Here is a 27,535-nt window from a genome sequence, read left to right as displayed (position 1 = left end):
ATAAGCCTGATCCCACATGTAATTGCATTATATCCCACCCATTCTCCCTGTCACCCTTCAAATGTTTCCCTGAGCTGAGTCCAGCTCCCATCAGCTCGTCTCCTTGTCCCATCTGCTTTGTTTCCCTGCACTAACATCAGTGGTATCCCAAGCCTCTGCAGATATCCCGTGCTTTGCCCTTGTTCACAAGTTGCATTAAAACAGATTCAAGCACAGAAAACAGCCAAATAGCATGGTATTATACTACCTGACAGGAGAAAAACAGCATAGGACCACAAGCAGGATCAGCTTTAAATTTTTCACATAATCAGTAAAATATAAGCTAATGTGGTTCTCATTCTAGAATGCCTCTCTTACATATTTACTCCTGCACTCCTAGCTTTATCCCAAACCCTCAGTAGAGTGTAACTTCTACTTAAAGCAGGCAGGATGATGTAGAAGTGGACAGCCTCATTAGTTTTCAGAAGGAACTCATGATTCTGTAAACTTTTGGCCTCCAATTGCAGAAGATTGATCCAACAGTGTGCATTCAAGTCTGTTCTCCCCATCCAATATTCATCCTATTCATTCATTCATCAAATGTGCTAGTGACTGCCTCTGGTGAGCCACTAGCACATTTGATTCAGTAAGTTGTTTGGAAGCAACACCAGAGAGTTAACATGCTAGAGAAATGAAAAGTTGCACATGAAATGGTGCTGCAGTGCAACTTTTCCAAGGCAAAGGCTGCTTGGGAAATACAGAGTGAGCTGATGTTGAAATCAAGATAACACACAGATGAGCAAAGTCTGACACCCTCGCTGGGGTGAATTTGTGCATGCAGTGTGAGGGTAAATGTCTGGTAAGGAAGAACACTAAATTGCTATCTATGATTCTTAAACCTAATGTTTAAGGTTTAGAGTATCCTCTTAAATCTAACTGAAATTAAAATTAAGTCCTACTCCCAAATAGAAGAAAAAAAAAGAAAAGTGTAATTCAAGGAGACAGCAGAAAAGGAATTCTTCAATAATGAAGTAAAATTAAACTATTTTACAGAGTTAATATCTTATAATCATGCTTACCATGAGATTAAATAGAAGTTGCTCCTTATAAATCAATACAGGCGTGCATGGCTGAATTTGCTATTGGGACTCTAGTGTAAAGAGAAATTCAGATCCTGCCTGGACACATGATTTCCCATGCTTTCCAGCAACATTATTCTTGTCTTTTTTCTAGTAGAGAAAGACCTAACCATTTGAGAACTAAATATATCCTGCAAAACAAGAAAGTGCCTTTGCATTTAATAGCATCCAGTAGGAATGATTGAATCTGATTTGGTAATCCATCCAATTCAAGGTTGTTTGAACAGCCACACCATGGCAAGGGGGGAGCAGCATGGGAGAATGATTAACTTAATCCTCCTGCCCTGTTTGTTTGATGCTGCCTCACTCCAGTGCAAGTCAATAAAACTTTGAGCACCGACACACACAACTTCCAGCACCCTCCAAGCTGGCCCAAAATGGGGATTAGCAAAGCTGCCTTTCTCCTCCTTTTCTTTCTCAGCTCAGGTAAGAGTCCTTTGCCTTCTGCTTGCCTGGGTGAGGCTGGGGCCAGACCCTTGCAAGCTCCGTGTGATGAAGGTAGGTCCCCAAATCCCTGCGTCACAGCTCCCCTGTATGATGGTGGGTTTGGGGCTTGCTGGGCAGCAAGAGCTGCTGCTGAGCAGAGTGAGAGCTGTCATTGCTCCAGGGCTGTGCCCATTAGAGGCACCAGAAGAGGAGCAGCCTTGGTGTCTGCATGGGCACTGATGGCTCCCAGCAAACGTTCCCCTGGCCAGAGACAGGGGCACCCTTGGGGAGCAGCCTGTCAAAGGCTTGCACAAAGGCATGGCTCCCTCTGGTTTCAACAGCCTTTTGTCTTAGGTTTGGGGATTGTTTTTTCTGTTATTTCCAGCCACTGTGATCCTTATTCTGATTGCTCTAAAGTTTGTCAATGCTTGTGCAAAACAGAATCATACAGGAAAGGAAAGCTTGTTCTACACACTGCAATTTTGGTCTTTTTTATAACTACATTCTTAACAGTGAATTTTTCATTCCATATGATATGGAGACCAAATCTGATCACTGTTAGTTTCTGCAATATTTTTGGTACAAAAAGGTATTGTTGTGGAAGATGGTACAAAAATTTTGGAAAGCACAAGAACTGAATTGAGCTCCTTAGATATATTTCTATGGGTTTCATACATATGAATATTCTCTGTCCTGGAAACTTTAAACTCCAATGAACTGTGAGATTCAGACCACACAGCTTCTTGCAGGCATCTATATAACTACACAATATGTTGTGATTGTAGTAAAAAATACAGTTGTGAGTGTGCTAATGCTTATATAAAGATACAGTAAAATAGACAAACATTTTACATATGCAGTTTTAAAGCATAAGGAAAAGTAACAGTTAGGAAAATATATAGGTAGATTTTAGCTGGAAATATTGGAGACATGCCTCAGCATAAAAAAAAAATCTCTTATTTAATTTTTATCTTTAAATTCTAGATTCTAAGCTTTGTTTTTGCAAAAGAAAAGCCTCTGTAAAGTTAAATACCTTCCTCAATTAAGTAGGAATTTTATATAAGGGAGAAAAATATACAATTTGGGCTTTTATCTGAAATATTATACTTTTGTCTTCAAATTCTTTAACAAATGGTTGTAAATATTTGCATTTCTGAATAAGATGGTAATACATCTTTCTGAGACTGTAAAACATCATAGATATAATGCAAATGGTAGCATGAAAATTTACTGCTTTTTATTGATTGCATATTTTCCTTTTTATTTTCCCTACAAGTAATCCCCTGCTATGTAAATATAACAAGAGGAAAAATAGTTTTATGACTCAATTATGATCCTGTCAATATTTCTAAAATCATATGTTGTATTAATAGTGACAATGTTGTTGCAAAATGTCAAAACAGAACAGAACTAAGTTTTCATGGAAGCTGTACCATAATAGGAATTCTTTTCTTGTTTTTTTTCCTTGTGGAGAGCATTGCAGCACCCTATGATATTGTCTTAACCTAGTTTAATGTTTTGTCTCAAAACTCATTTGTTCTCAATGTTTTTGTTGTGAAATAACTAGTGGAAATGCCATTGGACTCTTTTTCACTTATTCTTTTGTTTTCCAGCAGCTATCCTTTTTTGCCATGCATACTGTTAAAGTAATTGCCAACCCTTAGGGACAAGCTCTTCCCAGGGGTTTTTAAATGCAGAAAAACCCCTGCAGTAACTTCTATGCTCTTGCAATCGTATGAGAGGAAGCATAATTCGGCTTTTATCCCTATTTTACCAGCTTCAACTTGTAGATGCCAAATGATCTTTAAGAAAATGCCCAATTGCAGGCTGAGCTATCTCTCAAGTGAAGGAATTCAGTAGCAGGATACTTCTGAGCCCACTTCACACTAAAGAGTGTTACTCGGGAAAGAGAGGAGCTGTTTTTGCCTTTCTCATCTGGAAAGACATCACTGAACAACCCAGTGGAGCCCCCTCTCGCGGGTCTGAGTGGGACAAGGAGGCTTTTTGTCCCTGCTGCTGGCATTGGGCCATGGCTGAGACAGACAGGGGGCAGAGAAAGTGAAGTTCCTCTCTGCAGCATGGCTGTTATTCCTGAGATTCCAGCCATGGTCTGGTTCATCCCCTGTCTGCCTTTTGTTCGGCAATTGCATAAGGCAGGCACAGAAGCACAGAGCAGGTCTGAGATGTCCTGCAGTGACCAGGGCCCAGGGTGCCTGTCTGGGGTTGAAACCCTACAGAATAGGTAACTCCCAGGGCCAGACGTTCGTCAGAAGAGTCATATGCTCCACTGATAAAGAAACTGTAAAAATCATAGGACTCATGCAACTCCATGACCCTGCAGGTGGAAGTCATGAACATCACTGTGCTATGCACTAATTCTGAGATTGCAGAGCTGTAACAGGAAAATACTAAATGCCAAAGTCCTTTACAAGAAGAAATGTTCTTGAACAATTTTTGAGTTTACCATTAAACATAGCTGTACTTTTTAGTATCCTATATATTTGACATGGAGCTGTAGCCCAGAGGTTGTTAGGTGAATTTATTTACCAGTTTAGTGTCTTGTCTTAATTCATTGCAATGGAGGGCAACAACTGCCACCTTGATTATTAAGTAAGTTCAGTACAGGGTTATTACAAAAATGACAAACTGAACATCTGACAACCTCAGTGACTGAGGATGGTTTGTTTCTTTTAAAAGGAGCCTTTGTAAGGAAGTTACTGATAAATCTGAAGTCATTCCATGAGGATAGATGGACAGCATGGGACAAATGTTGTTCCACACCTTTCTTGAGCCCCATTTCTCTGCTTTGTCCAAAGTATGCATGGCCAATATTTTCTTTCTGAAACACCTTCCCTCTTTTTTCTCCTTGTGTCATCTTTTGTGCTGCCATTACTTTATACCATAGGTTTGTGTTATCATTGTTCAAGCCATTTCTCTGTCCTGCCTTAACACTGGGTTTTCAGTGATGCTGCCTTATGCCATACCAGGAAGACATTTTAGATTTACCCATATTTTGTCACCATTAACCCAACTATTCCAGTAATTAAATGGTGATGTCACATGACTAGATGACAAAGAATTTAATGTGAGAGTTTGAAATTAATCATCATTCCCATTTTCACTCCTTTCTCTCTTTTTCATTTTAGTGCAAGGAAGTGTTCTAGACCGCTATGTGAGAACAGAGGGAGCTTGGTTGCTCAACCCAATGAAGCAAGTTTATAGAGCAAATAGTGATGAAGAATGTGCAGAGAAATGTGAAAATGAAGAAAAGTTTGCTTGCAGGTAATTTCCACTGGTTCCCACACACATCTTTCATTGCAAGTGATGGAACAATATGCCTTTTTTACCTGCAGTCTGAAATTTCAAGGGTTTTCTTATGACTTTGTGGGGGTTTGAGGTTTGCTGGAAAAACAAAAAATGTAAACAAACAGAATGCCTGGGACATATAGATGAAGACAGAAAAAATAGAGAACTTAAGAAAGTTATGTTGAACTTTTATTGAAAAACTTTACAATATCTCGATGCACAACTTGACATGCTGCAAACAAACTTGGCATGGTTTTATCAAGACTCTTGCACTCTTTCTGCAATAAAGAGTCATAATTAATTTCTTGGAAATTTAGGATAGGATTGCTTATTTTCATTGCATTGCCTATCTTGCAGATAAATCCATTTTTCAGAATTTTACTAGAGTTTGGACTTAGCTTACTGCTATTTACTTTGACAAGGAGATGGCCACCTAGACCTTTATGACTCTAAACCCTTTCAGCCAAGTCCTCTCGCTGCACTTGCATTAACCAGGCTCAAGGGGCTAGAAAGCGTGAAAGGTGTTGATGAACCTGTACTGTTGGCCTTTGCTCAGGTTTCTGCCCCACTGGAGCCCATTGCTCTGAGCCTGAGGCTGCTGGATCTCCTGTGCCAAAGCTTGCAGCCCACTGAGCTCCAGCAGTGTAGCAGGAAACTGGGGCAGTGAGGAGGGATGTCCATTGCTGTGGTGGGAGGCAGTCTGCACATACAGGGCTGAGGGGTTGTCTCTTCCAGCGTAGCACTTCTGCAGTAAGCCTTTCTGAACTCAGCAGAGTGATTGCCTCCAGTGCTGTTTCAAGCTCTTGGTTCTACTCAATGCTTGTATTCAAGGCAGGGATGCAATGGTCCTGACTTCTTAACTGTGTTTTGTAACTTTGGGCTTTAACTGTAATGAGAGTTAAAACCCAAAGGTTTCTCTAATGGGTTTCATCTAATGAGAAAATGAGACTTGTTATAAAAAGGTGGAAGCCTGAAGGATGACAGGGGTCTGCTGACTGTATGAAATACCACCTGTTCCCCTGGATCCAGCACTACTCTGAAAACCACCAAGAGGGCAGAGCTGCAGCAGCACGTGGTTCAGGAGAGTAGGGGGGAAGGCAGAGAGGGCAAGTCTGTATATTCAGATTATATATTTACAGTTGGCAGGGAATTAATGTTCCCTTTTGAGGCATATTCAGACACAGTATCATTCCTTAGCTTCTGCCCTGGAGTCGAAACCTGCCATAATTTGGCACTGGAATGACATCAGGTTAATGCCTCCTTAATTAATTACATGAGATCTATTACAATCAAGCAAGAACTGGTGCTGTCTGGCAGGAAGGATCTGGGGGAAGAAAGATAAATGTTAGTCAGAGCTTGAGACCAGGGCAGCATGCAGCATCCTCATGTTAATGCTTCAGACCAATGTGTTCAGATCAATACTTCAGATTTATTATCCCACCTTAGAGGTGGATTGGGCCATGCTCCTTAGTTGCTTTCCTACTTACAAATTTAACATTACTGACAGCTTAATTGGCTTAACTGGGCATAACAGCTTTCTTGTTACCCATTAAATGTCATGCTGCTATTGCTCTTTCTTTTTGGTCCCAAAAAACAAGCTGTAGGAATTATTTAACCTGTCAGAAGGTTTCCTTAGATGCTATTCTAGAGGCTGCACCATCTGCTCCAGTTTTGCAGTTTACAGAAGGCTATGACTTATGGAGTGCTTACTCTCAGAAGAGTTACCACAAGATAATTTAAGGTCCTGGATTGTTTTACCTGCTCCTTGTGGTAACTGCTGCATACTGTGGAGAGTCTAACTCCTTGAATGACCACTAACATTTTTAAAATGAGGTCAAGGTGCCTTGTCTATATATCCTCTTCAACATGGTCTCTTGAACCTCTGGCAGGTTGTTGCCTGGTTATCATTTCTTCTTGTAGATCCCTTTCAGCCTAGGTTTGATATGAACACTTAGAACTGACAATCATCACTGAAAATGTGAGCTGTAATACTCAGTGATTTGAAATATCAGTCTTAAATATTGACATTTTCTTAATATATAGAAATTTGAATCTCAGTCTTAAATATCGCCAAACTGTAGTGTTTGATAAAATGACAACTGAATACTCAAAAATGTTTTCAGGAAAATAAGCATATATTCAGTATTGTTTCTTACATTGCTCTCTTCTCTTAAATTTGACAGGGCCTTCTTATTTACCAGTAAAGACCAGCAGTGTTTAACATTGAGTGAGAACACCAAAACAGCAATGATATTCAGAAGAGCAAATGCAGTTCTTTATGAAAAAAGAAGTAAGTCTGTATCTTTTTTGTGTTATTAAACTGTGGTTCAGATAAAAATTATCTATTTTTATAGTATTTGTATATTGTTGTATGATGTTCATACTCTTCAGTTAATTAATTGGTGACATTTTTATCCCATTTTTATTTTTATTACGTCATTAATTGATGTGGTGAATTTTATTAATATTTTTGTCATAGATGAGGATTATTTGACAGAAATGGTCTCTAATTCTTTCTGAAAATAGGAAATGTGTCTCTGAGGAATGGTAGCTATCCAATTCTTTATCCTGTTTCAAAAATTATCACCTTATGCCAGATGCAAGGAAACAATTGTGTTTGAAGACTATTTTTCAATTTCATTATCAAGCATGGAGCTCTTGCAGTATACAGGAAAGAAGGAACATGGTTTATTTTTGATGTAACATAAATTTCATTGTGCTGTTCACTGATTTTAATAATACAGTAATACTTGACTTTGGTAATAGAAAATGAACCAGGTTCTCAACTGCTGAAAATCATGGAATGGTTTTGATGGGCCAGTTTCTAAGCAAAAGGCAAGAATCTCAATAACTTGATAGTAAACACCCATGACCTTCAGAAAAATGCATCTTTACTGCTCTGTTGAGAAGCCTTGGTGGCTTATCCCTCCCTGTGGGCTAAGACAATGCTGTGTCTATAGCAGCTGCAAGGAGATTTTAGACAGTAGTTCAACAGCTTTAGCTGGATTGCAGCCGAACATCCAAATGAGGTTTTGTTCAGGCACTGTGGATAAGGGCCTGATAAGGAAGATAAGGAGGTAATTTTTCACAGAAACGTGTGCAAGTACTGGACCACATTGCCCAGAGAGGCTGTGGAGCCTTCACCCTTGCAGATATTGGCTGGCCAGAGCCCTGAGCAGTCTCACTCACCTTGGAACCTGAATGTGCTATTTCTGGGGCTATGGACCAAAGGCAACTAAGAGTCCTTTTCAACCTAATATTTTCTGAAGCCTTTGGCCAGCTGCATTTTTTCTGTCGGTAATTTTATGTTTAGAACATTAGTTCTTTCAATATACACAGAAACAGGTGGGAGTTTCCATACATCACAATTAAGTAACACAAAGAAATCTTCTGCAGTTCTTATTTAGAAGGAAAACTGAGTGAATCAATTAATAAGTAACAAAGCTAAAAGATTGTATTAGTAAGTTATATATAAGTAATCACATTGGTTTTTCTTACTGTGATCAGGAGTTAGATTGCAATTTTGATTTATTTTGAGACATCCCTTGGATTTACTGAAGTTAGAACCTGGTACTGCAATACTCATTGGGGATTTGTTACATGTTTTGGGGCCATATACATGTGTTTTAGTTTCTTGAAATAACAGAAACACGCCACTAAACATGTGAAAAACTGTTGTTTGACAAAACCAAAATTTCCAAAAATTGCACCTCTGCCTGCAGAATCCAAAAAATGGACCTTGGTATCATAAACATCAAATATACAACCTACTGTGTATATGTCAGATGCTGTCTGTGTTGCTTATCCTTGTATCTGCAGTAATTTTTTCAGTTGAAGCAATTACTTGATGAGACCTTGTTGCTATTTATCATTGTGTTCAACAAAAAGGATGACAATTACTATGAAACTGACAGTTTCAGAAGTTATTTTTTTAACAGTATGTGCTATAAAAGAGAAAGTTAATCATCTCTGACTTACAGTAAATGTAACAAGAATTAAAGCTGCATTTGGGAATTGTTACCTACATATCTGTTTGGAAATAGTTAACCCAAGGGGCACGGGTTGAGTTTGGGGATCAAAGTTGGTAATTTGTCATCAGAAATGAAAAGCCCTGAAGGTTATATAAACGGTCAAAAGTTTACACAAACAAGAAGAGTCAGCACTTGACTGATTCAATGTTCAGTGATTGAGGGGTTTAATGTTATTTTATTGCAAAATTGTTTGAGGGATCCAAATGGCTTCCAGCTAAAGTTTCTAGAGTAAACTTGCCTCTATGTATACATTGAAATAAAAGCATTCTTAAGGGTGCATCTGTAAATTCGAGTCTAAAATATCAGCCCTCAGAAAAGCTGAACCATATTTTGGATTCAAATACTAGTTCTTTTCACTGTGGGCAAGACAGGTCTGTGTAAAATGGCATTATTTCTCCAGATTTCTGTTAATCTTCTGCTTGTATGTCAGCTTTGTTACAACTTTGATGCTGGGAAAAACTGTTGCAGAACTCAGTCTCTACTGAATATTCAGTTTGTACACTACTTAAAGACCCTGAGACAAACCAGGTCACAACCTAAAAGACAGATTGCTTCTTCATGGAAATGGTAAATTTTCTACTTAGTTTCTGAGCCAGAGGACACGTTCCCTTACAGTCCCTAAACTGCAGCTGTCTTCTCTTCAGCTGAATTCAGGTGACCATCTTTAAAGATCTGATTTTAATTATTGTGCATAACTATAATAACCTCACAGGAGGTAAGAAAAAGAGAATGTGTTTCTACTTTGTTATAGTATCTATTTAAATGTATTTAAGGTGTACTTTATTATTTAAATCTACTATGGCGTGTTCCCAAAATAACTGGGTTTTGTTACACTTATTTCTCTGGAATTCTGGTGCAGAAATTCTTTTGCTTTCACATACATTTTTCAGTCCCAATTAAGTCATCTTAGACATCAGCTATCTAGCAGATTTTTACAATGTAAAATGTCTAGTTTTGAGAACATAAGAAAGTCAAAATATGATCAAACATATTTAAGTGTGCTGTCATGAAAATGGATTTTGTGTATGCTAGAATCCAATTGATAGGTTGTGATACTGATTAAGCACATATCATTTCAGTATATCTTCTAGAATGCAAGGAGGGAAATGGAGTGGATTACAGAGGAACAGAAGCCAAAACTCAGAAAGGTGTGAAGTGCCAGAAGTGGTCTGATAATACCCCACATAAACCAAAGTAAGGCCTTTTCGTATCTGTTCATATGTTTTTCTGAAATTTTTTTTCTGAAGCCACACATAGGTGCTAATTTGTCTTGTAAGCAATTTTTTTTTGTGTTAGAAATCTCCTCATAAAATATTTTTCTGTACCTATCCAGAATAAGATAATTCTCTAATCTGAGTTGTTACTCAGAGACCTCTAAGTGACGCTACATCATCAACAGAGACACTGTCAGTCTTGGCAGTCGCATTCAAATTTTATGGGCTTTACATGAGCAAAACACTAGACAGAGAAACATCTGGTTCTGCTGAAATCAGACTTTTTCAGTAGTCTCACCAGAGCAAGAACTTCTTTTCTTGGCCAAAGGTATAACATGTGGCAGATGAGATAGAGGTGCATCATTTTTTCAGTGAATCCACAACTAACAAGGCAGTATTTCTTGTATTTAATAAAAAACACCTAACTGGGTTTATTTAGTAACCTTCTATTCAGAAGCTGTAGCATTCAGGTTACAGAGGACTCTCACATTTCAGCAAATACATTGTCATTGTGTCTCCCAGGGAACATATCCCAGAGGAGACAGTTCCCTACATGCCAAATGGGACCCTGCCTGAGCAGGAAACCAATAGCTAAAGAAAATGCAAGTGTTAAGGGCATAACTGGCCATAGAGGCACTGTATTTCTCAAGTCTATCATTGTAGCACTTCTCATGCTTCAGCAATTGCACACACTAACTCATAAGGGCCCTCTAAACACCAACATCTACAAAATTGTCCTCAGATAAAGATTTTGTTTTTAGAGCCCTGAGCTGAATAATTGGGACGCTTTCCTTATCCTGTAATCCCATTTACTTCTGTTCCAGTTACACACCTGAAAAATATCCCAAAGCAGGACTGGAGGAAAACTACTGCAGAAATCCTGACAAGGATGTGAAGGGACCCTGGTGTTACACAACAGATCCTGATACCAGATTTGACTACTGTAACATCCCTGAGTGTGAAGGTCAGGACACACATACTGACTTCTTTCCAATTTTTTCAAGATGTGTTGAAGAATGTGAAGTTATTCAGACACTTTTATTTTCAATTGAGCATTTGTTTCAAACTTGAATTTAGTTCAACACGAAATTTTCCAAAACATTTTCAACATCAACAAGGAAGATATCAAAAGACCCTGAAAACATCAACACAAAGTATTTTTTTCCCTAGATAAAAAAGGCATATGGGTGTATTGATATATCATAAAATTAGAATTGAAAAAAATTACAGTTGCTAGTGCAGAACTCAATAAAATGTGGCAGTAGCAAAGCACAGATTTTAAACTATATATTAATAGATTCAATTTGGTTCTTTTAAAGCCTGTAGTCTGTAGTGTTGGTTTGAGGGTTGTTTTTTTTCATGGAATAATACAACAACTAAAATGACTTTAACAAGTTGATTGTTAAAGTAATCTTACCAAGGAAACTAAGCTTTTACTTTGCCGAAAATTGACTGTACTTCAGCCTCGTGCTCTGATCAGGCTCTTGTGCTTCGTGTGCGACAAGTAGGAATGTTTCTGGACCAGTTCATCAGAGGTTTTCTGTTTCTCTTGTCCTTACTCTGCCTTGTTCCTACAGTAGAGTGCATGCACTGCAGTGGAGAAAACTACCATGGAGTGGTTGCAACAACAACGTCTGGGCTTGAGTGCCAGCGCTGGGACTCCCAGGAACCTCACTCCCATGGATACCTCCCAGAAAAGTGAGTCAGGTTCTGTGATGGGCTCTTTATCACCAGTGCTGGGCTGAAGTCCACCTGGACCAGACAGGAGAATTGTTACAGCTATTAGTAGCGTATCTTAAAACCTAAAAATCTTATTTTTCTGGTTTAGTTTTCCAGAGAAGGATCTGAAGAATAATTATTGTCGTAATCCTGATGGAGAACCTCGGCCCTGGTGCTTCACTACCAGTCCAACTAAACGCTGGGAATATTGTGACATTCCTCGTTGCAGTGAGTCTGGCTTCTAGGCTTCTTCCAGTCAGAGTGGTGTGAGGATCTAGAACAAACAGAAGAGGTCCCAAAAATAAAGAAAAGTACAAAAGACAGCTGAATCTTTTCTCAAAGAAAAAAAATAATTACTTTATAATGAACTTCTGATAGCTTTATTGAGGCTAGACATTTCTGTCATAGGCATTTCTAATGGTTTTGTCTGGAGCACATCTCCCTTCCTTGGTGTGCTTTCCTATGACCAATGAGGCAAAGTGAAAATTTTCCAGGATAGAAATCCATTTTCATTTAGGTGAAATGTACATTTTTGAGTCGAGTCTAGAAACCATAGTTATTTAGCCAGTCTGCAAGGCCTAAGCTCAGTGAAGTTACATCAGCGAAGGACAGATATAAAGGGGAGGAGACAGAAGATGATAGAGAGTGACAGGGACTGCTGTAAGGGCAAGTCAGCCTGACCTCGGAATTCTTTCTGATAAAAAGGAACTAGTGGTAAATGTCACACGAAACACATAAAAATGAATATGTATGAACCTATTGTGAAACTGTATGCATATGTATTTGAGAGAGAGATAAAAAGAGACCTGAAGTTCTCAGAGGTACGCATGCCTTTTTTGAGGAGAGCAATCTCCGCATGCGTCCAGCGCTGTAATAAACATACCAGCTTTACAACTTTGACAAAGTTGTGAGGTTCTCTTCTTTTCTCCACAAAACACCCGGCATTTCTGCTATTTCTTCTGTTGTTCCTCTTTTGATTCCAAGAAGTTTCACTCTTCCTGAAAATACTTTGGCTTTTGCTTTGCTCTTCCAAATGAATTCTCCACCTTTTCAGTTTTCTTTTCCCCTAAAGGCCTGTCCTTGCCATAATACTTTTCCTTGGGACTTCTCACTAGACCTCATCCTTGCTGTCTCTCACCAGCCAGAGTACGTCTATTTTACACGTGCATCTGTCTGTATCACTGATGGGCCAGACACTTTCACCCCAGTGTTCTTCACAGTACTACCTACCACTTGCTCACTTTCCAGATCTGTTCTGATGAGGCTCCTAGAGTTTTCATATCCTGACTTTTGTGTCCTGGCTGCTGTAAAGGGGCAGATGCAAGTGCCCTTCTGGCAGCCTGACTGCTTGTGAAGAACTCAAAATGGGAGAAAGAAAAGTCAAGAAAGATATCTTTAGATCTCTTATCTGCCTTTTGGACTTTTCAAATATTTTGATATTTTGAACTTACCTGCCAAGAAATCTAAAAAGCCCACTTGATTATAAAGATCAGAGTGGTTTGTTGGTTTAGTTTTTTACTATATCTAGAAGACACGGATTAATTTCAGTTCCTTTTTCTGTCACAGCAACACCCCCACCACCTCCTGTCCCAGGACGCCAGTGTCTCTCAGGGAGAGGAGAAGACTATCGAGGCACAATATCTGTTACTGAATCAGGAAATACCTGCCAGCACTGGAGCTCTCAGTCTCCCCACAGACATGCCCGCACTCCTGAAAACTATCCCTGCCAGTAAGTGAAACCCCTCTGTCACTCCGTGTCCATGAGAAATGCCAAGTCTCAAAATTACTTCAGTTTTCTTCATCTGTATTGCAAAGTCCTTCAGTTATACCAGCATTCATCACCTGCTGGATCTCATATTTTCAATTTTTTCATACATTTCTTTTTATTGATTTCTTTGTTCTTGAATACAGGTGTCTCCCCTTCTGACTTTCAAGCTCTTCTTGGCTGACTTTTTCCCTCCTCATTTCATCCTTGTACTGTATTGCTCAGATGAAACCATGTGGAGTAAGAAGGGTACAGCTATGATATTTACTTGGAGCTAGATTCTTTCACCCTAGATTCTCTCTGCTGTGCTACTCTTGACTTCAAAGTATTACAGCCTCTTAATTAATTCATCAGTTGTGCAGGTATCTGGTTTAGCACATCCAAAACACCAGTGAAGTGCAATTATTCATGTGACAAATGGCATCAGTAAATGCAACATTAAACTAGGCAGCAAGAGATTCTCCATTTGTTCATAACTTTTAATAGATTTCCAAGAGAGACTTTTATCAGTCAAGTTTTCTGTTCTAGGGGCCTAGATGAAAACTACTGCAGAAATCCTGATGGTGAGCAGAGGCCATGGTGTTACACCACCAACACAACTGCCCGGTGGGAATATTGCAACATCCCCTCCTGTGACAGTGCCAAGCCAGAGGACCCTGGTAAGAGCAGGAGACAAGTGGAAGTGAAGGGTCATCGTGGTTCATTTTGAAAAATCTCCTGTGACTCTGCTCAGTTGCATTGCTGCTGTCACTGTTGGCATTGCCGTGTCTAGTTGAGCTCTGGGTGTGATGTGGAGCCCACGCTGGTGTCTGCGGTCTGGCAGCCAAGTGCATAAGGTTTTAAACCAGCTGCTGCCTCAGATCAGGAAATTTTGCAGTAAAAGAAGTCTTTTCATTTTGCTCAGTGGTGGTATTTTTAAATGCTCCATGGAAAAGTTAGTTAGCTTTACATGCCAGCTCCTTAAAAACTGAATGTGTAGCAAAAACCTAAGATTGTATGGCAAAGACACAGGCAGCCCCCATCCTGAAAAAAATTTGATTCGTATGTTAACTATTTGGCTTGTTATCTGAAATAAATCTCCATGTGGGACAGTAAAATTAAGTACAAGTGCTTTTAATCTAGCATATCATAAAATTTTTGCAAGCATCTTTTGAAATCTTCCTTTTGATCTACTGTCTGAGAAGGATTCTGTTACAGAGAGCGTGCTGCGGTGGTCAGTGAAATACTCTGGCTCCTTGTTTTCTGTTGTCTTTCTATGCTTAAGCATCAATGTCAAAGAGTTTAGATGCAAGAGATTGGTTTCTGTTATTCACTGCAGCTATGGATGTGCCTGAGCAGCCTGAAGTTACTGAGGAGTGCTACCAGGGCAATGGGGTCACTTACCGTGGCACAGCTTCTTTCACTCGCTCGGGGAAGAAGTGCCAGGCCTGGAGCTCGATGTCGCCGCACCGGCACAACAAAACGGCCAAGAACTACCCCAACGCGTACGTGTGCTTCCCATCGCCGGCTTTCCTTGGGCAGCGGTCGTTCCGTTGAACATGCTTTGATGTGCATCATCATTGCACAACAGTGATTATAAAGCTGGGAAGGGAGTGTGCTAGATAAAAATAATCCCTTCCTTTTCTTCTTCTTTTATCATGGAAACGTTTTTTATTAACTTCATCTTGAAAGAAACCACAGGTGCCACTATTATGCTTTAGACTAATTAACTGTGTGTTTCTACATTGCTTCTAAGGTAATTAATAGTTATAATAAATTTTCCCTTATGCTGAAATGAACTGTTTCTATGCATTAATTTATTCACAAGTTTAAGTCTTTGCTTCCTAGTCTGCAAGTCATTAAAACTTTGAAGAAGGGATAGATTGTTTTCTTATTCCTAATATTTATCACTTATTTTTTCCAAAATGCAAAAAACTATTCCTTTTTTAAAACTATTGCCATATTTGAAAAAAATAAATTATATCTTTGCTATACATGTATGCATTTACTTATCTGGATTTTTGAATTATATTCTACTTTAAGTGTTAATCACTGAATAAGTATTTGCATATTTAAATATTTAATGTATGTGTCCTGATTTCTTTCTGCTGTAAAAACGATTTCAACTGGCCATGACAGAATGTACATGATAAATGGTATATGCTAACTCCAAAGCAGATCTGCTTTCTAAAATGTCCTTGTGAGCTCTCCCCAGGGCAATGGCATGGGTAGGAATATAATATGTTTGCATTTGCAGGGGCCTGAGCCAAAATTACTGCAGAAACCCGGATGCCGACAGCCGTCCATGGTGCTACACCACCGACCCCAGCGTGAGGTGGGAGTACTGTGACCTGAAGAAGTGTGACGACCAGGGGCTGCAGACTGTACCTAAGCCTCCTCAGACAGCAGAGGACGCAAACCCTGGTGAGAATACTTTCAGCTTCCCCAGAAATGCTCATAACCAGGAAGCTGGTTTTTATGGAAACACTTTCAAGAATTTAATAAGAAATGAAATACAGGAAACTCTAAATAAATACAGAATTTAATACAGTATTGTATCCACGCTCTTAATTTTCTGAGCACTTTTGTAGTATTTTATAGCAGGGTTTCTGCATTAGTTTTTATGCTAATACCACATCTTTTACCTGCTACATCTGGCTATATCGGAAACATGAGGAAGCAGATGGCTCTACTGTGGGAGGACAACTAGTAATAACAGAAAATGGAGCAGTGATGGCATTTTGCTGGCACCTGCTCCAAAAAGTCTTTTCCTGTGCCATGCTTTCACATTTCTAGAGTTCCACTTACCATCAGAGGACAGCTGGCTTTTTTTGATTCAGTTCAGATGCAACTCTGTTATGCAGTGGATGGTTAGAGTTCTGCAGCTTTCTTTTTTTAATTTGTTTTTGCTATGACATGTTTCACTGGTTAGAAGGTTAATAATTTTGGCTGAATACGTGTTACTGTGTTTTACCTACTGTAAAATGTGGCATTGGACAGATATCAGTGCCTGCAAGGGAAATACTTTATGAGTGCATGGTATTTGTAGACCTGATTTCTGGAGTCTTGAAGGATTGACTAAATGTAAGCTTCATTTATTTATGACTTTTGTGATCATGAAGAAAATTTTTAAGATGCAAGGAAATTAAAGTATCATTGTTAGTCATCCTTGACACTATGTAGCCCTTATTTCCTCATCTACATAATATGTAGGATGTGTAAATTGTAGTGGTATTTCCTCAAATTTATCTCTGCTTCATCACCATCAAGTATGGATGTGGCCCAATAGCTCACAGCTAACAACCATTTTCTTTCCTTCATTTTTCACAGAGTGCATTATTGAAAATGGTGTAGACTACCGTGGCACAGTGGCAAAAACTGCAAGGGGCAGGACTTGTCAGGAGTGGAGCTCTCAGAGACCTCACAGCCACGACTATTTCACTCCCACAACTCATCCAAGAGCAGGCCTGGAAAAAAATGTAAGCAACTGTTCATTTAATACTTGTTGTCATTGAGCTTTGCCTGTCTTTTTCAGGGTCCCTCAGCGAGCATTTGGCGACAGGTCTTTGTTAATTTCTTTTCCTCAGTTCAATCCAAAAACCTGATCATGATAGTTCTTGCTGCCATGACCAGTGTGGTCACTGTGGGACACAGAGATGCCCAGAAGCTCCACTGAATGTTTCTGCAGCACATCCAAGGGGCTTCAGATGGGCCCTTGCTTCTCCTCAGTACTGAGGACCAGCCAGAGCTGGTCTGTGGGCAGTGCCTTTGTCTCCTCTGACAGAAAGAACACCTGGGCTCATAGGTTTCAGTAGTACCAGGGACAGGAGATGTGATGGATCCAATGTTCAGTGCAAGTTCCTTGAGATATGTAGCTGATGGATTGTAGCCCCCCATGCCCCAGTAATTCCCCTTCAGCCCTCCAGCTTCTGCCACAGCCTTTTATGCAGTGCTGTCTACCTGACCAAACTGGAATGCAATCTCCTTTTCTAACCTGCATCTCCCTAGCCCTAACAAATGTACTCATCACCAGCTCTTTAGCCTTGTAACATCCCATTTACAGTATTTGTCTGATTTGTGACAAGCTCTGCATGTGATACAAAGAACTTGTTTGATGCTGACAGCTTGAACTATTTTTTTACCAGGTAGCTGACTTTAGAACTTTCTTTAGTCAATTCTTTGATGGCATCACATACCCTGTATTGAATTCCAGATTGGGGAAACTGTCTCTAAAAAGCTGCCTGTCATAAATTCTTGGTTCTTGCACTTGTCAGGGGCTCTTGGTAGCATATATTTTCTCTAAGACATGGGATATGTTTCAGGATAGGGAAGGGAACTGGAAAAGATACCTGGTAGCATGCAGTGTGTGAGGTGTGTGTGCTGAGCAGGGATCAGTCAGTATGCCCAGGGAAAGCCCAGAGGGCGATTCAGCACCTGCATGAGGGGGAGCACTGCAGGCCTGCATCATCAGGTTGAGCAAGAACAGTTTACACAACACTCTCCTGTCCCTGAGTCATGCAGCCAGAGTGGATGTGGAAAGACCTCAGGACTGATCCTACTGCTCCTATTAACTGCAGGGAAAGCAGGAGTAAATATTTTCTGTGCTTTAGAAAGCTTCATCAAAGTCAAGATCTCCCAATTTTTGAGATCTCAGGGATCCAAGGTTGCCCTAGTGAAGCTTAATGTCTGAAGCTGTATATCCTGGAAAAAAATGTTTTCCAGGATATACAGCTGAATCCCATCAGCTGCAGTTGAGGAAGTCTGATTTTTATTATCCTTTTCCAAATTCCAGAGCAAATGGAAAAATGAAATAATATTTGACAAAAGGAATGGGAAGTCGCTTATAAGAATGAAAATAAAAAAATATTTCCCAAATTTATTTTATTTTATTATATTTTAAAGCTTTAATTGGTTGGCCTTTTTATTCCCTGGTTTATAGCTGGTGCCTTTATTCTTTGTTACAGTATTGCAGGAATCCTGATGGAGATGTGAATGGACCTTGGTGCTACACAACAGACCCGAGAAAAGCGTGGGAGTACTGTGACATTCCCAAGTGCCGTAATTATTCCTTTAAAGACTAGTTTCTCCCTTCCCCTTAAAGACTACTGTCTCCCTTTCCTGTACCTTTTTATAACAGCTGGAGAGTACTTGGTGTTTAGTCTGAAAGACTGATCTAAGTGCAGTAGATATAGATAAGAAATTAAGGCTCTTGGGAAGTCATGTTCTCAGGGTCTCTGTCTGAAGACCTAAGATCGGTCTTCCTTGAAAGCTCCATATGCACCACAAGATATGGAGGCCACTGAGGCTTATGGAGTTTTGTCATGTGTTTCAAAATAGGCAGTTCCAGCAGAAATTTCCCCTGCCCCAGCCTAATCTGCTGCCATAGCTCTGTGTGTGGCCTTGCTGAACAAGGCACACTCTTATACCAGCAAAATCTTTGCACTCCCTCTCACGTGGCTCTGGTTCTGTTCTGGATGACAACCTCCTCTGATATTGTACCATATCTAGTATCTGCAAAATGCATCTGACCCTAAATGTTTAACCAAATGCCCTTTGTTAGTAGTAATCAAGCTCTGAATGAGGTGGTGCAACAAAGTGTACAATGATAAAGTTTTATAACATTTTGGTTTCCAGTCCTTTCATGTCTATCAACAACAAAAGCTATGCTAGGAAGAGAGGTAGCTCTCAAAAGAAGAGTGACTTTCTTGCTGCTTTATCCCCTCAGCAGTGAGCAGAAGAAAATGTGCTCAGATCAAAACCCAAAAGCGGAGCAAACAAGAAAAAGAAAATTGTTGTTGTAAACACACTGGACCTGTGAAAGTGTTACTGCAGTGAACGTGTTGTGCTGAGATTCTTAAGGAAAAAAAAAATCACATTTTCACAACACATTTTCACATCACTATTGTATTGTATTTTGATGATCCATTTCTTCTTTAAATTAGTACTGGTTTTTTTGTTGAGAAGGTAATCTAAAAAACAGAGGAAATATGGCATTTGCTTTTAATTTCTTTAGTTAGCTCTTTTTGCTGACAAAATTCTAAATTCTCTGTTGATAAGACTCAGTTTGCCAAGGCCAAATAAGAACTACTTTTTTAATAACTCAGAGAAATCTGAAGTGCCAAATGATCCTGAAATAAGAGTTGACAAAATTTTGTTCCTCAGAGACAGCCTTAGAATTTCACAAGACTGGTTTAAAACATCTGCCAGTGCAGCTTCTGCACTGCTGATGTCCATAAGAGACCATTTAAAAATGGTGGAAGACTTTATTTCTTTTTTCTCTCTCTTTTCTTCTCCTTCCTCTTCTGTTTTTGTTTTGGGTTTGTTTGGTTGGGTTTTTTCTATCTGACTGTAGAGCTACTTGTGTGTAATTTGCTGGCCACTGAGAACTGTATGTGAAAAAGAAAAATTTACTAGGCATTTTTAGGTGTTCCAGATGAAGGTAAACTAAGAAAATATATGTGATGTATGGTATAGAATTCCTTGAAGAGAATCAGAAGTTGATGTGACAAATGTAACAGGTTCACCTTCTAGTTCACCGAGTTCATAGTGAATATACAGCAAATCACTTAAGTTCCTTACAGTGATATTGTTTTCTTTTCTGAAGCTCCTCCTCAGTATGAATGTGGGAAATCCAAGTTCAGACCAAAACTGTGTGCTCAAAGGATTGTTGCAGGGTGTATTTCACACCCACACTCCTGGCCCTGGCAGATCAGCCTCCGTACCAGGTATGCTTATTCCCCATTACATTGGACTCTACATGCAAAGAAACCTGGCCTCTCATACAAAGTTACAGTAAGTGGTTCAGGCATTCTAAACTTGATTTTCATTTAAAAATAGCTCAAAGCTAAACATTGTGCGTGCTATTCTTAAAGAAGGTCGTTTAGACACCAAGAACATTCTATTTTGTGACAAATAGTGAGATGATCAATTGTTAATTGTTAATTTCAAGAACATTTTCAGTAGAAGGCAGTTAATTTCAAGAACATTTTCTGCCTTCACTAGAAGGCAGAATGACTTTAAATCTGTTGCTATATTCTACAACAGAATCAGTTTCCAATGAATAAAAGCAACAGTATGGCTAGTACACCTCTTGATCAGTCCTTCCATGTAAACATTTGCTCCTACTGGCAAAATTATTAATAAAACTGGTAATCAAGCCAATTGCAGAGCTTTATGACTGTGATTAGAGCTAGAAAAAGTCAAAATCTCTAAAATAGTGAACCTCACTGCACACAGGGTTTTTTCCAGTAATAGAAACACTGACTAAGAATGAAGATCTAGGTGTTTTCATGCAAGGCCTCCTAAAAAATGTCCACAGACTCTTACTGTCATTGTAAGAAACATTATTCTAGGAAAGCAAAACATTTCTTAATGAAATTGTGGAGTAATGTCTTTAGTTTGTAAAGGCAGACATGTTGGAAATATTACTTGATAAATTACAATAGGATTAACTTCCCCATCTTAAACCACCTCCCTTTTCATGACATTTTGCTCTATTACAGTTATGGCTTGCATTTCTGTGGGGGAACTCTGATAGATCCTCAATGGGTTCTTACTGCTGCCCACTGCTTAGAAAAGTAAGTATCTGTTATAGTCTCCACCAGCAACTTCTTACACAAGATAGAAAAAACCAGGAGAAGCAAGAGACCTGATAACTCACCCAAGCTGGTTGCAAACAGCTTGCAAGCAGTCAAGAATTGAGCCAAGTCTATTTGTCATTCATTAAAACTGAATTTTGACTGTAAAGCAGAGTGACAGTGATAATTCCTGCCAATTTGATTTCATGTGCCATTATAAGGGATTGAGTTTACTCCAAAGCTGGCTACCTGGCTTTGACAGAGCAAGGTGCTCAGTAACATTGAAAGTGGTCTCTGTTCTGGTTGTGTGTTCATCAGCTCACCATGTGCAATCATTTCCAATAGGTCCTCACGACCAGCTGCATATAAAGTGTACCTTGGATTACACAGAGAAGTGGCAACTGAGCCATCAGTACAAATCCGTGATATAGAGAAGTTGTTCAAGGAGCCACGCAGAGCAGATATTGCTCTGCTCAAACTGAGCAGGTACCTTCTTCCCTGAAGCACTCCTTTGTTCTGATGGGACAAAGTGGTTGCTGGTGTTGTAGAAATGAGTGTTTCTGCGTACTTTAGTGATTTGAGACCCCCTCTTTCTTTCCTTGCAGAGGCTCTGGGGTTACAGAAAGGGAAAGGCTGTCTTTGGGAGGGGAGGAGGGCTGGGGACAGTTAGCCAGGCTGGAAATGCACTGGGAGTCAGCTGCTGCAAGGTGAGGCAGTGGCAGCAGAATAGCAGGAGGTAATGCTTAGAGGAGATTTTAGTCTGTGTTTCTACATGCTTGATAAGGCAATGATGATTGAAACCTGCAACATTAGCATGATGCCAGTCCATGCTGTTTCCATTCTGTGGTGGGGAGATTTCGTCTTCCAGCAGGGCTGGCCAGTGGTCAGGCAAAGAGTTTGATGTAATGCCCAGCATGGCCCTTCTTGCATCTGTTTTCATTCATTGGAAATGCCCTCTGTGGAACTGTGCAATCAAAAGGAATTTGTCCATGCAGCTGCCAGCAGATGTGAATGTGTGCTGCTTGGGCTTTCAGTGCTGTGGCTGCAGTGCATGTCTGAAACAGATACAGGGTCAGATTAAAAATGTGGTCTTCTAAATGAGCTTTTGCTGCACCCAAAGGCAAGTCAGATGGCAAGTCAGATGGATTTAGGTTCTGCTGTGTGCTCCGTGTCCTGACAGAAAGTGATTTCAAATCAGACTGGATGCAGAAAGAGCAATCTAACACCTAGGTGTTAAATGCCACTAAATTATACCTTTTGTAATCGTTTTGTAATTAGGTTCTGTTTACTATGCATTAGCCTAATTCAAAGCATTCTCCTGGATTATTGTTGGCTCTTTTTATATCATTATCCATTTCAGACTTTTCTCTTTTGTGTATCACTTTCTGTGGATTTAGAGCCTAAAAAGCAATTTTACATTTCAGAAAAAACACCTCAAATGAAACTAAGGATTTTAATGATAAAAGGCTAAATATTTAAAAAATCTTTTTAGAAACCTGAATTAGAACCTAGTATTAAGTATAATTGTGATAATGATTGTTCCTCTTTGTTCATTCCAGACCAGCAGTCATTAATAATCATGTAATCCCAGTTTGTTTACCAAAAGAAAACTCTGTGTTAGGAGGAAGAGAGGAGTGCTATGTGACGGGCTGGGGAGACACAAGAGGTGAGACAGCACTGACACATTTAAAAGCTCCATGTTTGCAGACTGGTATATACCTGTAAAAAAGTGTGCCCTCTCTTGTGCCCCACGCAAGCTATTGACAAAAAACTTGTTTCATCAAAATTCATCAGGTGCTGCCAAACTTCCCACTGTCTCTCTGACTGATTCTCCTAATTCATTCAGTGCCATGTAAACTGAAACCCTCTAAATAGATGCTACAAGAGGAGAAGCAGAGCTAAGGAGTCACTTCTCTCTCAGTCCGTATGCTTTTCCCCAAAGTGGGCTTTTGCCCAAATGGATGGAAAGTTTACTAGATTTAGGTTATTTCTTAATTACATAAATGTGACTTTTCTCATTCTCTTGAGTAATTCTTCCTCCCAACCAGGCTGGTTCACATCTCACACAAATAAACCCCTCATTTTCAAAACTTCTCACTCTGTATTGGTTCAGAAGTGCATTGGTACCTTCTCTGCCTCCTTTCCCATCATGCCATTTTCTACTGTTTGCTTCCTACCTAATTTCTTCCACACAAAATTCAGATATAGAGAAATAAAATGGCTTGGGAATGGCTCCCACAAGTATCTATGGGTACTGGATCTGCATGGATGTACTGTGAGAGCAGGAAGGTCAGTGGTGGGTGGTAGAAGGTGGTAAGTACTATAATACTGATAATGCTTACTGATTTTGGTACGTCTTCTTATTGGGCCTGGGAAGTGTATCTACAGTGCACACTATGCTGATTTTACTGCTTATCCATATCCTGATATTTGTGTGTTGTGAATATGATAATTACCTTTGTCATTCATTCTTTTTTCATCTCTTTTTCATTTCCAAAGGTACTCCTGGTGAGGGCTACTTAAAGGAAACTGGCTTTCCTGTAATTGAGAATAAAATATGCAACCGCCCTGAATTCTTGAACGGTAGAGTTAAAAAGCACGAGCTCTGTGCTGGGAATATTCATGGAGGCACAGATACCTGCCAGGTGAGAAAGTCTGTCAGCATGAGAGTCACTTGTAAGCACATTCAGATCAAATAGGGCATTGCTTTTTGGGCTTTAGAAGCCCAGAATTATCCTTGGGGTGTTACCACACCACATGTATCTGAGCAGTGAAATGCCCATGGATTCTTCTCTTTCCTTGCTCCCTTGTCTGCTGCTGCGAAGTAGAGAAATTTTTCAGATAAGCCTGAACTTCAGAGCACGTGGGAACACACAGCTGCACAAGTCAGGTGTGTGGAAGCCAACTTAGAATGACAAAAGGTCTGATTTTCTTTCCCCAGGCCCCCTTGCTAGCCTCAACCAGATTACCTCCAATGTCCAAGCTAGCTCAGTTAACAGCATCTCAGTTAGCAGTCAAGGAAGGATGCAGTGGAGCCTGCCATTCAGGCAAAACAAGGGCCAAAGGAATGATGAACTTCCAAATATCAGTGCCACAGGATCATCTAGTAATAACAGAAACCCACGGAGACCTCAGAAAAGAGACTGAGGGAGGAAGCACAGTTTAATTAACGAGGGCAATCAGGTTCTTTTTCAATAAATCCCCTTACTTCAAAAATAAATGTAGTACCTGGGTGACATGAAGAGAGCTTTTATTATAAAAGTGTTCAACAAAATGCATGGAAAACTCTTGCCTTGCTGGAATTCCAGTGTTTCCCTACAACTCCTGTGTCCTTTGCATGTAGGAGGTACTTCTATTTCTGTGCCTCCTGTGAGAAGGGTCTCTCCAAGAAGGAATCATCCTGTTCTTTTGCTGTTTAGGGGGACAGTGGAGGACCTCTAGTCTGTCTGGACCAAGATAAATTTGTCCAACATGGAGTCACCTCTTGGGGCCTTGGCTGTGCCCAGCCCATGAAACCTGGTGTTTATGTTCGAGTCTCCAACTACATTCCTTGGATTAAAAGCGTGATGGAAAGCAACTGATCCTGGGTATGGACTGCCCTCTCCTGGAAAGCAGCATGCACGTCAGAAATACAAGATTCCAAGTGCAATATTAAAGCTACAATCATTCGTAAGGAAGCAAAATAAATACGATCATCCATTTTAAATTGCTATAAATTTGTAGTTATTGCCAGGAAGCCCAGTTGACAGTCCATTACCCTGTTTCTATATGTTCTGTAGTTTGTTTGTTACGTCTGACAATAGGCTTACCCACCTCTGAAATACATGATGAAAATTCCAACCTTAACTATAACTGGACATCTGCATTTTAATTTTTTTTAAGCTCTACAGTGACATTTTCTTTTAAGGTCATCATTTTCAAGATGTTCTGCTTCTAAGATATGAAGACTTGAGAATACTTTTTATTTTCTATGAGTTGTCTGAACCTATTACCAATTTGATGCTACAAACCAAAGAATCTCACAGTACATATCTTATATGCCTGTGAAGTTTTATTAGTTACATCTGATAGCATTAAATACATGGGATGGAAAAAAAAGGAAGGAAACACCTTGGGTTTGTGTTTTCATATTTTTTATCGTCAGGGAAATACATGTGTCACAAAAGTATAAATGTTGTATCAAAGATATAAAACAGTGAATTAAAAAATAGCCTCACCCTGAAGTTAGTCCCTAGTAAAGAAAAGAAAATAGCTATCAATAGGTACCACAAATAGTGACAATGCTTCGACATATTATAAAATTCTGTACCCATTTATTTCTTTGTATAAATATATAACTACATAATAGTTAGATGTACATTTTTCTCCTCTATAAGAAGATGATGTACAAATGTGGTTATAGGGAATGTAAGCTTAAACCTTCCAAAATTCTTTCCAGGGAAAGCTTGACTCATGCTTGCCAAAGTGAAGCAATTGCTGACTGTGAACTCCTGCTCCCATCCTGCCTCTCTGGCAGATAAAGCAGGGGGCTCCCCACAGGCATCTGGAGACCCCCAGCTCTGCACGGGGTCGTTCTTGCATCCCCAGGGTGTGCTGAGGCTATTCCAAGTAACACAGCTACTTCCTGGGGTGGCATTTGTCCTGTCCATTTGCTGCACTCTCAGACAAGCCAAGCTGCATGTCATTTTAAAATTGTCTTTATATTTTTTTTTTGTAAGCTTGCACATGCAGAAGGGATGTGTTGCATCCTAAGAGTTTTGGTTTGGTTTGTTTTTTTCTCCCAGTGCCTTAAAGGGAGATGAGAACTATTAAGCATAGTTAGGTGGCAGGGTGATTTCTGAAGCTTCTACTTCTGGAGTCTGATTCTGGGAGATGAATTCATCTCAGGGCATTGCCTTCCTGAGCAGGAGTAGCTCTGATAAAGCACACACCACCCGCCTGTCTGGTCAGAGGGATCCACTGAGCACAAATACCATCCTGCATATTTTCCATATATATCCACTTTGGTCATTAAGCCAACCAAGAGATTTGTACAGTTCTTCCCTGATAACAGAAATTCTGTGTTGCAGCTTGGGCTTTGATTTTTTAAGCTCTTCAGAATGTGAACTCTTGAAGGCATGGTTAATACCTGGCTTACAGACAGAGAAACCATTGGCCCTGCTCTCCTTGCCAAACTGGCTAGAAATTTTGGGATATGCCTGAGTGGCCACAGAAGTTCCACCTCATAACGCTTCAAACAGTGCCAGTCATGATCCTTTCCTTCTGCAAGACTGTCAGGGACAATAAAAACTGTCATTTTTTGTGGTAACCCTTTGCACAGACTGGATAAAGTAACCCAGCACATGTGGTGGCAGTGGCACATTTGACCCAAAATAGCACTTCCATCTGTTTGTTGGTCCAAGAAACCTCTTTGCCAACAGGAAAAACACACTTGGGTTTCTGAGGTCACATTGTTTGTGTTCCTGTGGTGATGGTACAGTGACCCTTTGTCTCTTGTGTACCTCACATCTCTCACTGTGCCTCTGGAGGACACACGTGCAGGACAATTATAGCTGACAGAGTCCAGTGAAGAGCCAGCCCTCAGTGAAGAGGTGCCTCTCACAACAGCCATTTTGGTGTCAACAACTTAGGAGAACACTGCTGTGCCTCCTGAGAAGCTGGCAGAACTTTCCTGTAAGTATTAAGCTGTTGGAGGCAAATATGAATTTAGAATAACTCTTTTTTTGAACAAACAGCCTGTCCCATGGTCTGCATGCCCAGGTGCATCCACCTCCAGGCAGCTGGTTTTGCTTGGGGTTCTCCCTTGCTGAAGCTCTTCGTCTGGTTCCACCACCTCCTCTGTCACCTCTCGCCCACAAGAGGGTATCCCCACCATTACCAGGCTGCTGGTCATGCACCACGTTACACACCCACTACACCTTCAGGAGGCAACACAAAGTCTCACAGAGATGGAAGGGCTTTTCAACTTACAAAATCCCTGTTAGGGATAAGAGTTAGCACAAAAGCAATGACCAAATACAAACTCCCCCTGAAGTTGCTTAGCACTACTAGATTAGAAGTGAAAACATATGCATAGGCTTTTTTCTGCTGTCCTTTACAAAACAAATTATTAAGAAATAAAAATATTCAAACTTCTGACACTGCCCCAAGCCATTTTACCCACCAAAATTTATCACTTACATTATCTTTTGAGCAACACATGCAAAACAAAGTATAATCTGAAAGGAGGAAACAAGTCTTTGCATCTCTCATTTCTCAACGCATTTTAGTTGTCCACTAACTGAAGAAGCTGTCAAATATTATCCATATTTATTTGGAAAGCTGTAGCTTTAAAAGATCTCTGCAATCTTTCTCAAGCTGCTAGTGTTTGGGACACCAATTTTAAAAAAAAAATCACAAA

At 39.9% G+C, this 27,535-nt stretch overlaps 1 protein-coding gene across 1 annotated transcript; it reads left to right on the top strand.

The window, feature by feature from the left end:
• The first annotated feature begins 1,495 nt into the window (after positions 1 to 1,495).
• On the top strand, positions 1,496 to 24,716 carry LOC128939350 (plasminogen-like). The gene is made up of 19 exons (XM_054280256.1): positions 1,496 to 1,544; positions 4,691 to 4,826; positions 7,034 to 7,140; positions 9,961 to 10,075; positions 10,920 to 11,059; positions 11,673 to 11,793; positions 11,924 to 12,042; positions 13,381 to 13,543; positions 14,108 to 14,238; positions 14,898 to 15,063; positions 15,816 to 15,982; positions 16,889 to 17,037; positions 18,523 to 18,616; positions 20,163 to 20,283; positions 21,061 to 21,135; positions 21,481 to 21,621; positions 22,695 to 22,801; positions 23,635 to 23,780; positions 24,555 to 24,716. Exons 1-19 carry the CDS (start codon positions 1,496 to 1,498, stop codon positions 24,714 to 24,716), a joined length of 2,409 nt encoding a protein of 802 aa, XP_054136231.1.
• Positions 24,717 to 27,535: the final 2,819 nt, after the last annotated feature.

Source organism: Melozone crissalis, unplaced genomic scaffold (assembly GCF_028551555.1).
Source record: "Melozone crissalis strain CALT ecotype California unplaced genomic scaffold, PUWL_Pcris_2 ptg000027l_1, whole genome shotgun sequence".
Classification (NCBI taxonomy): domain Eukaryota; kingdom Metazoa; phylum Chordata; class Aves; order Passeriformes; family Passerellidae; genus Melozone; species Melozone crissalis.
The sequence above is the reverse complement of the archived record's forward strand: the minus strand, read 5'-3'. Positions and strand labels throughout refer to the sequence as shown.